The 11,560-nt window shown below is 40.0% G+C and overlaps 1 protein-coding gene across 1 annotated transcript; it reads right to left on the bottom strand.

Annotated features, from left to right (window-relative positions):
• Positions 1 to 3,065: 3,065 nt before the first annotated feature.
• Positions 3,066 to 8,181, bottom strand: LOC309563716 (homeobox protein zampogna-like; the record flags this gene model as incomplete). Its single annotated transcript, XM_082268314.1, has 2 exons — positions 3,066 to 3,475; positions 7,998 to 8,181. 2 exons carry the CDS (start codon positions 8,179 to 8,181, stop codon positions 3,066 to 3,068), a joined length of 594 nt encoding a protein of 197 aa, XP_082124440.1.
• Positions 8,182 to 11,560: the final 3,379 nt, after the last annotated feature.

Here is an 11,560-nt window from a genome sequence, read left to right as displayed (position 1 = left end):
CATGGCCGATCATGGCAGCTCCGCACCGATTATTATCGTTAGGAGGAGATTTCTGACAGATCGCACCAGGAGGAGGGCGGTGTCAACCCACACAAGAAGGAATGATTTGCCGATATATATCGCCTCCTTCATACATCGCCCGATATCGGGAATATAGGAATGCCATAACTGCAATTATATACCAGAAAAGGAATGTGAGATCATCTCCTGACCGCCAACCGGGATCGGGTGTATGGAGGAATCGGTCACTGACAGCACAATCCGGATTGAATGATGTTTTCTGGGAGGTGAGACTGTTCGATGTGGACCGATAAATGACTTGTGAATTTGTAATTTGTGAATTACAAACATTTATTACAGAGAAGTCATTCCGATTTTTTTTTTTTTAAATATAGAAATAATTAATAATCGGAAAACCTCCAATAAAAATCAATTGAAACAGAAAAAAAAAACGAATAAAATAAATCTGTCTCTTTGTATATCGATAATTGCATTTCAGTTGTATTTAGTGAACGACCAATCAGAGACCTCCTCCGATTTGTTATGTAAATAAATATCAACAAAAAGCAAATAATAAAAGTCAGTGAAAGTCGAGGAGCCGCTATACGCAGGGGGTACAATCTGGGGGAATCGGGGATATCGGGTTGTAAATCGATCAACAATAAAGCAAACGGTTCAGAAATTGAAGAATAAACTTTTACTTCGGACTGCAAAGCCATAAATCAGTCATCAGTCTAATAAATTACAATGTATGGGGCGATCGGTCCGATATTTACAATAAGTGCACTGAGATCTGGAGGATAAATCCAGCAGATCGTTCACAGTAACAACACACCTCAATGCTGATACTACATCCTGCCCAGTACAAAGTAGGCACTGGGACCAGTGTAGCCCAGTCTGTACTCCATCCTGCCCAGTACAAGGCAGGCACTGGGATATAGTCTGTACTTCATCCTGGGACCAGTATAGCCCAGTCTCTACTCCATCCTGCCAAGTACAAGGCAGGCACTGGGACCAGTATAGCCCAGTCAGCAGCCCATCCTGCCCAGTACAAGGCAGGCACTGGGACACAGTATAGACTAGTCTGTACTCCATCCTGCCCAGTACAAGGCAGGCACTGGGACCAGTATAGCCCAGTCTCTACTTCATCCTGCCCAGTACAAGGCAGGCCCTGGGACCCAGTATAGACCAGTTTGTACTCATCCCTGCCTAGTACAAGGCTGGCATTGGGACCAGTATAGTTGAGTCTGTACCTCATCCTGCCCAGTACAAGGCGGACACTGGGACCAGTATAGACCAGTCTGTACTTCATCCTGCCCAGTACAAGGAAGGCCCCATTATAGACCAGTCTGTACTCCTCCTGTCAAGTACTAGGCAGGCACTGAGACCCATTATAGACCAGTCTGCACTCCATCCTGCCCAATACAAGACAGGAACTGAGACTTATTATAGAGCAGTCTATATCCCATGCTGCCCAGTATGAGGCAAGCACTGGGATCCAGTATAGATCAGTCTGTACTCCATCATTATAGATCAGTTTGTACTCCATCTTGCCCAGTAGGAGGTAGGCACTGGGATCCAGTATAGATCAGTCTGTACTCTTCCATTATAGACCAGTCTGTATTCCATCCTGCCCAATACATGGCAAGCACTGGGAACCATTTTAGACCAGTCTCCATCATTATAGATCAGTCTGTACTCCATCCTGCCCAGTGCAAGGCAGGCACTGGGAACCATTATAGATCAGTCTGTACTTCAACCTCCCCAGTACAAGGCAGGCACTGGGAACCATTATAGATCAGTCTGTACTCCATCCTCCCCAGTATATAAGGCAGGCACTGGGAACCATTATAGATACGTCTGTACTCCATTCTCCCCAGTACAAGGCATGCACTGGGAACCATTATAGATCAGTTTGTACTCCATCCTCCCCAGTACAAGGCAGGCACTGGGAACCATTATAGATCAGTTTGTACTCCATCCTCCCCAGTACAAGGCAGGCACTGGGAACCATTATAGATCAGTCTGTACTCCATACTGCCCAGTACAAGGTAGGCACTGGAAACCATTATAAATAAGTCTGTACTCCATCCTCCCCAGTACAAGGCAGGCACTGGGAACCATTATAGATCAGTCTGTACTCCATTCTGCCCAGTACAAGGCAGGCACTGGGAACCATAATAGATCAGTTTGTACTCCATCCTCCCCAGTACAAGGCAGGCACTGGGAACCATTTTAGATCAGTCTGTACCCAATCCTCCCCAGTACAAGGCAGGCACTGGGAACAATTATAGATCAGTCTGTACTCCATACTGCCCAGTACAAGGTAGGCACTGGAAACCATTATAAATAAGTCTGTACTCCATCCTCCCCAGTACAAGGCAGGCACTGGGAACCATTATAGATCAGTCTGTACTCCATTCTGCCCAGTACAAGGCAGGCATGGGAACCATAATAGATCAGTCTGTACTCCATCCTCCCCAGTACAAGGCAGGCACTGGGAACCATTTTAGATCAGTCTGTACCCAATCCTCCCCAGTACAAGGCAGGCACTCTGAACCATTATAGATCAGTCTGTACTCCATCCTCCCCAGTACAAGGCAGGCACTGGGAACCATTATAGATCAGTCTGTACTCCATCCTGCCCAGTACAAGACAGGCACTGGCATCCAGTATAGACCAGTCTGTACAAGGCACTGGGACTCAGGCTATATTAGGTCCATCCACTCTACAAATAAAGAAATATTTCAGTCAGAAGCATTGAGAATGTTTCCCATTGGCTTGTGGTGTTCCCAGCACATGGATGGCCCCAGGGTTCTTGTCTTTGGTCTCAGGATGAACTCCCTTCCTCAGGGGAATATTTTAGGGTTTCAGTAGGACATAGGAGTCACCCCACATATACTGGGGGGGGGGGGCAGAAGGACTGAGCAGGAACAATTTGCTGCCACTTCTATCTTAGGCCAGGTAGGTAGGTGACCAGTATGGAGGGAGGAAGAGGAATGATGGCCAAAGTTCTTCTCACCCCTTTCAGGTTGAGTCAGAGGCAATGGGTTCCATGCTGAGGGCTAGATGTGGGGGGACCAGGCGGGTACCCGGTACAGGAATGGGTAATACTGGTAGGCCTGGTATAGTGACAGCAAGGAGGGGCACAGAAACTCCTCTGGGCAGTATTGTCTCTGGTCATCCTTCACCAGGACCCTCACTGCCACCTGCCTGGCCGGGGCCTCCTGGGCTTTGTTGGCCTGCTGCTTTGCCATCATTTTCCTCTTGGTCTTGTATCGCCGGTTCTGGAACCAGATCTTAATCTGGGTCTCTGTGAGCTTTAGGGCTGCAGCCAGGTCGGCCCTTTCTGGTCCTGAGAGATATCTCTGAAGACTGAACCTTCTCTCCAACTCATAGACCTGAGCATGGGAAAAGGCCGCCCTGGTCCTCTTCTTCCCAGACTTCTCCTCAGCCTTCGGCTCCATGGGATACTCTGGACAAAGAAAACAGATCATCAGTTCCAGATCATCGTCCAAAATATTGTACATTACCAACCATACATTGTACAATCACAACCAGATCCCCAACCATATATTGTACAATACCAACCAGATCACCAACCATACATTGTACAATCACAACCAGATCACAGACCATACACTGTACAATCACAACCAGATCACAGACCATACATTGCACAATACCAACCAGATCACCAGCCATACATTGTACAATACCAACCAGATCACCAACCATACATTGTACAATACCAACAAGATCACCAACCATACATTGTACAATCCCAACCAGTTCGCTGACTATACATTGTACAATCCCAACCAGTTCGCTGACTATACATTGTACAATCACAACCAGATCACCAACCATACATTGTATAATACCAACCAGACGCCAACCACACATTGTACAATCACAACCAGATCACAGACCATACACTGTATAATACCAACAAGATCACCAACCATACATTGTACAATCACAACCAGATCACTGACTATACATTGCACAATCACAGCCAGATCACATATCATACATTGTACAATCACAACCAGATCATCTGGTCTAGATCAGATCATGGTGCAATGTCAGCTATACATCATTATATTGGATCATGCAGATAATGAGTTGTAGATGAGGGTCCAGTAGTAAAATAAATGGTACAGAACTTCTATGTCCCACAGCTATTCTTCACAACCCCCCCCCCCCCCATCTCACACTTATATGGGAAGGGATTTGAGATCCATGTCTGTATATATATGTATACTATGGGGTCTCCTTACTAAAACTGGAGTACACAGAAATCCGGTACAGCTGTGCATGAGAGCCAATCCGCTTCTAACTTCAGCTTGTTTAATTAAGCTTTGACCTGGAAGCTGATTGGCTACCTGCACAGCAGCACCAGATTCTGCACTCTCCAGTTTGAGTATATCAACCCCACTGTGTCTGTGTAATGATTATCTATTATATAATATATACAGAATATTCCCCACAGATCTATGGAGATCTCACACATATGGAAGAAATATTCTATCAGTTTCTTCTACAGGATCTGATATCTCCTCACCCCGATCAGCAGACATCATCTGCCAGATCGATTCTATTATCCCACATTCCATCTCTGGAGGAGATTATCAGAGGGATATTGGATCAGATTTTCCCTAAAAATAATAATAATCATATTATCTATCACTAGCTATAGAGAGACAGACAGACAGACAGACAGACAGACAGACAGACAGACAGACAGACAGACAGACAGACAGACAGATAGATAGATAGATAGATAGATAGATAGATAGATGGAAAGATATGATCTAGATCTAGATAGATAGATAGATAGATAGATAGATAGATAGATAGATAGATAGATAGATAGATAGATAGATAGATAGATAGATAGATAGATAGATAGATAGATAGATAGATAGATAGATAGATAGATAGATAGATAGATAGATAGATAGATAGATAGATAGATAGATAGATAGATAGATAGATAGATAGATAGATAGATAGATAGATAGATAGATAGATAGATAGATAGATAGATAGATAGATAGATAGATAGATAGATAGATAGATATAAGGTTTTTATTAGCAGGGCCCTCTTAACTCTCTTGTATTTTATAGATATTTCTCTCTCTCATATAATAATAGATAGATAGATAGATAGATAGATAGATAGATAGATAGATAGATAGATAGATAGATAGATAGATAGATAGATAGATAGATAGATAGATAGACAGATAGACATATAGATAGATAGAAAAGGTTTGAAGATAGATAGATAGACAGACAGACAGACAGACAGACAGACAGACAGACAGACAGACAGACAGACAGACAGAAAGATAGATAGATAGATAGATAGATAGATAGATAGATAGATAGATAGATAGATAGATAGATAGATAGATAGATAGATAGAAAGATAGATAGATAGAAGAACTACTAATACATTGAAGAAATATTCAGTTTCTTCTGCAGCATCTGATATCTCCTCATCCTGATCACCAGACATCATCTCCCAGATCGATTCTATTATCCCCCATTCCATCTCTGGAGGAGATTATCAGAGGGATATTGGATAATCATATTATCTATCATCTATCACTATCGATAGAACTACTAATTGTAGACACACAGATAAGTAGGTTGGATATATATAGATTTACAGGTATAGGTCGGATATACAGATATAGGGGTTGGGTATATATCTAGTTTATACGCAGATATAAATTCTAATCAGATTAATCGAACAGTATCGATATTTTGGTGTTATATACAGATGATATTAGACAGACTGACCGATAACTAGTCGGAGATAATATACAATCTATATACAGTATACAGGGAGAAGTAATTTTTTAGATATAATGACGATGTGATGGATAATACATAAACGATGTGTGAATTGTGTGATATCGATTCCACATAGAATATCAGAGAATGTTCTTATAATATAAATACATAAATGAGAGAAGATGACCGATAGTCAGAGATAAGAGAACGATCGTTATATGTTTATGTGGAATATTTCTGTGATCGGTATTTATCAATCAGTCCGCATTTATCACTGTCTATAGAGATGAATATACATCGGGATGGAGGAAAATATTCCACTGACATCGATCTATAGATCGGCTGGAGGAGATCACAATGTGTATAGTGGAAGATTTATATTTTGAGATTTATTTTGTACGATCTATAGTATGTCAGGAAAATGTCCCTATTATCGGAAGATCTATAGTAAAGCTTCACCTCAATGATCGAATTCCCGATCACAAATTTCATTATTATTTTTATTATTGAGGTAAATATATGAATTTATTGTACGAAGATTTTCAATTCTTTTAGCAAATCGGCCTCAATGTGATGATGTATATCGGAGATAATGAAATATGAACTGCATGTGATAGATATTCCTTATAAAGATAAGAATACGAAGATATCGATTAATATTGGAGGAATATTACAGACAGAGATAAAGAGATCAATTATAATAATATAAAACATGAACTGTATGTGATAGATATAAAACTATTACAAATCAATTATAGAAAAGAAAAAAATATGTATATAGATATATAGAGGGAGGAGTATAGATGTATATACCAATAATGTGATTACCTATATAGAGAGGTATAGTGATGTGTATATAGATATATATATAGAGGGGTATAGTGAGGTGTATATAGAGATATATATAGAGGGGTATAGTGAGGTGTATATAGATATATATATAGAGGGATATAGTGATGTGTATATAGATATATATATATATAGAGGGGTATAGTGAGGTGTATATAGATATATATATATATATATATATATATATATATATATAGAGGGGTATAGTGAGGTGTATATAGATATATATAGAGTGGTATAGTGAGGTGTATATAGATATATATAGAGGGGTATAGTGAGGTGTATATAGATATATATAGAGAGGTATAGTGATGTGTATATAGATATATATAGGGGTATAATGCGGTGTATGTAAATATATATATATATATGTATATATATATATATATATAGAGAGAGAGAGAGAGGTATAGTGAGGTGTATATCGATATATATATAGGGGTATAGTGAGGTATATATATATATATATATATATATATATATATATATATATATATATAGAGGGGGTATAGTGAGGTGTATATATATATATATATATATATATATATATATATATATATATATATATATATATATAGGAGGAATAGTGAGATGTATATTATAGATATATATAGAGTGGTACAATGAGGTGTATATATATATATATATATATATATATATATGTATATATATATATATATATATATATATATATATATATAGAGAGAGAGAGAGAGAGAGAGAGAGAGATAGAGAGAGGTGTATATCGATATATATAGGGGTATAGTGAGGTTTATATATATATATATATATATATATATATATATATAGAGAGAGAGAGAGGTGGTATAGTGAGGTGTGTATATGTATATATATATATATATATATATATATATATATATATATACATATATATAGAGTGGTGTATATATATATATATATATATATATATATATATATATATATATATGTATATAGAGAGAGAGAGAGAGAGAGAGAGAGAGAGAGAGAGAGAGAGAGAGAGAGGTATAGTGAGGTGTATATCGAGGATTATAGCTGTATAGATATGGATGAGTATACAGATAATAATTTGATGATCTATGACAGATGATATCGATGTGGGATGAAACATTTTTAGAGATTCGTTGTGGAATAAATACAATCGATCCTGATCGGTGGTAAATGATAGAAACAAATAGAAATGAGGAATATAACGATGTTTTCTCCTCTTAGTGAATAGGGCGATGTGGGGTACCGATCGTTATGCGGGAATCAGATTGTCTTCCATGTTATTGGACTTTTCTCTCCATGTTAGTAAATTGGCCCCTATGAGAGGTGTATATGAGGGCCCCTGGACTCACCCTCGGAGTGTGGCTCCTGGTCAGTGTACCAGTGGGGCCCCTCTGTGTCCTCCTGGGGCCCCCCACCATCTGGGCTCTGTGGATCGTCTTTGGATGTGTGGCAGTCCTCCTCGCAGTCCGCACAGTCCATGTTCAGGATGTCCCGGATGGTGAATGAAGTACGAGCTCCGCTCCTCTCCGACATTTCACCGCTCACAGCTCCGATGTACTAAGATGACAGCGAGCAGAGAGTGCGAGAGACAGGAGCCACGCCCTCTGCTCTACACTCAGCCAATAGGAGGCTGCAGAAGGCACAGGGGCGGGGCTCTCACCTGCACACCTTTCCCAAATGTCACCCCAAGTCATGTGACATGGGGGGGGGGGGTGACACCTGATTTACAAAAGATTCATAGAAATCTGAGCTTTTCATTATATGACCCCCTCCCCCCTTCTATATATTATCATCATCATCATTATATCCCCTTCGTCCTTCAATATATAATCATCATCATCATCACTGTCATCATCCTGATTATATATCCCTCCCCTTATATATATCATTATCACTATCATCATCCTCCTCATTATATATACCCCTCCCCCTTCTATATATATCACTACTCCTCATTATATGCCCCCCCCCTTTCTATATATTATTATCATCATCATTATATCCCCTTCCTTCTTCTATCTATTATCATCATCATCATCACTGTCATCATCCTGATTATATATCCCCTCCCCTTCTATATATCATTATCACTATCATCATCCTCATTATATATACCCCTCCCCCTTCTATATATCCTACTACTCCTCATCCTCATTATATGCCCCCCCCCCTTCTATATATTATTATCATCATCATTATATCCCCTTCCTCCTTCTATCTATTATCATCATCATCATCACTGTCATCATCCTCATTATATATCCCCTCCCCTTCTATATATCATTATCACTATCATCATCCTCATTATATATACCCCTCCCCCTTCTATATATCCTACTACTCCTCATCCTCATTATATGCCCCCCCCCCTTCTATATATCCTTATCATCATCACTATCATCATCCTCATCCTTATTATTTGACCCCCTCTCACCCTCCTTCTATATATCCTCATGATCATCACCACTATCATCATTCTCATAATATATCCCCTTCTATATATCCTCCTCCTCATCACCATCATCCTCATTATATGTCCCCTCCCCCTTCTATATATCCTAATCATCACCACTATCATCATTCTCATAATATATCCCCTTCTATATATCCTCCTCCTCATCACCATCATCCTCATTATATGTCCCCTCCCCCTTCTATATATCCTAATCATCACCACTATCATCATTCTCATAATATATCCCCTTCTATATATCCTCCTCCTCATCACCATCATCCTCATTATATGTCCCCTCCCCCTTCTATATAGCCTCATCATCACTATCATCATCCTCATCCCCAATATATGACCCCCCTTCTATATATCCTCATCATCATCACTATCATCCTCATCTCCAATATATGACCCCCCTTCTATATATCCTCATCATCATCACCACTATCATCATCCTTATAATATGACCCCCTCCCCCTTCTATATATCATCATCATCATCCTCCTCATTATATATCCCCCATACCCCCTTCTATATATGATCATCATCATCACTATCTTCATACTTTTTATATGACCCCCCCCCCCCCCTTCTATATATCCTCATAATCATGAGTTCATCACTATCATCATCCTCATTTAATGACCCCCTTCTGTATATCCTCATCATCATTATCAGTCACTATCTTCATTCTCATCATTATTATATGACCCTCTCCCACTCTTCTATATATCCTCATCTTCATCACCACTGTTATCATCCTCATTATATATCCCCTCCCCCTTCTATATATCACCATCATCACCACTATCATCATCCTCATTATATGACCCCTCCCCCACTTCTATATATCATCATCACTATCATCATCCTCATTATATGACCCCTCCCCCACTTCTATATATCATCATCACTATCCTCATCCTCATTATATATCCCCCTCCCCCCTTCTATATATCCTACTCCTCCTCATCCTCATTATATGCCCCCCCCCCTTCTATATATCCTTATCATTATCACTATCATCATCCTCATCCTTATTATATGACCCTCTCTCACCCCCCTTCTATATATCCTCATCATCATCATCACTGTGTTCATTCTCATTACATAACATGACCCCTCCCCCACTTCTATATATCACCATCATCATCATCACTGTCATCATCCTCATTATATGACCCCTCCCCCACTTCTATATATCACCATCATCATCATCACTGTCATCATCCTCATTATATGACCCCTCCCCCACTTCTATATATCATCATCACTATCATTATCCTCATTATATATCCCCCTCCCCCTTCTATATATCCTCCTCCTCATCACCACCATCCTCATTATATGCCCCCTCCCCCATTCTATATATCCTCATCATCATCATTACTATCATCATCGTCATTATATGACCCTTCCCCCACTTCTATATATCATCACCACTATCATCATCCTCATTATATATCCCCTTCTATATATCCTCCTTCTCATCACCATCATCCTCATTATATGCCCCTTCCCCCTTCTATATATCCTCATCATCATCCTCCTCATTATATATCCCCCTCCCACCCTTCTATATATCATCATCATCATCGCTGTCCTCATCCTCAATATATGACCCCCCTTTTATATATCCTCCTCATCATTATCACTATCATCATCCTCATCCTTATTATCTGACCCTCTCTCACCCTTCTATATATCCTCATTATCATCACCACTATCATCATCCTCACTAAATGACCCCCCCCCCCCCCCGATTCAATATGTCCTCATCACCATCATCATCACTATCATAATCCTTATTATATGACCCCCTCCCCCCTCTATATATCCTCATCATCATCCTTGTTATATGACCCCCCCCCCCCTCCCCACCATATATTATTATTATCATCATCCAATGATCTGTATTTGTTGCTATTGTGTTTCTTTTTTAGTTTTGAATAAATTAATAATTGTTACATCGGTTTGGATGACATCACATTCAATGGCACATCTGATTGGATGCAGCTGCTGTTCGGCTGACAATTTTCTACCCAGCTCCTTCCGTTTGTCAGTTGAATGTGGATTGGGGGAGGGGCAGACAGGAGAAGCTGGAATAATAATGTGTCCTCAGCATCACTCCCAGAGCCGGAGATCAGAGATCCATACTACAGAAAATACATGGCAGAGGTTCTACACTTCATCACTCCTCTCATCTCACCTCATCACTCCTCATCGCTCCTCATCACTTTTCATCACCCCTCCTCATTCCTCATCTCTACTCATCACTCCTCATTGTCTCTCATCTCTCCTCATCACTCCTCATCGACTCTCATCTCTCTTCATCGCTCCTCATCTCTCCTCATCACTCCTGATCAACTCTCATCTCTTTTCATCACTCCTCATCTCCCCTAATCACTCCTCATCGACTCTCATCTCCCCTCATCGACTCTCATCTCTCCTCATCACTCC

The sequence above is a fragment of the Pelophylax lessonae genome (genome assembly GCF_965119305.1).
Source record: "Pelophylax lessonae genome assembly, chromosome: 9".
Lineage (NCBI taxonomy): Eukaryota > Metazoa > Chordata > Amphibia > Anura > Ranidae > Pelophylax > Pelophylax lessonae.
This window is presented reverse-complemented; position numbering and strand designations above follow the sequence as displayed.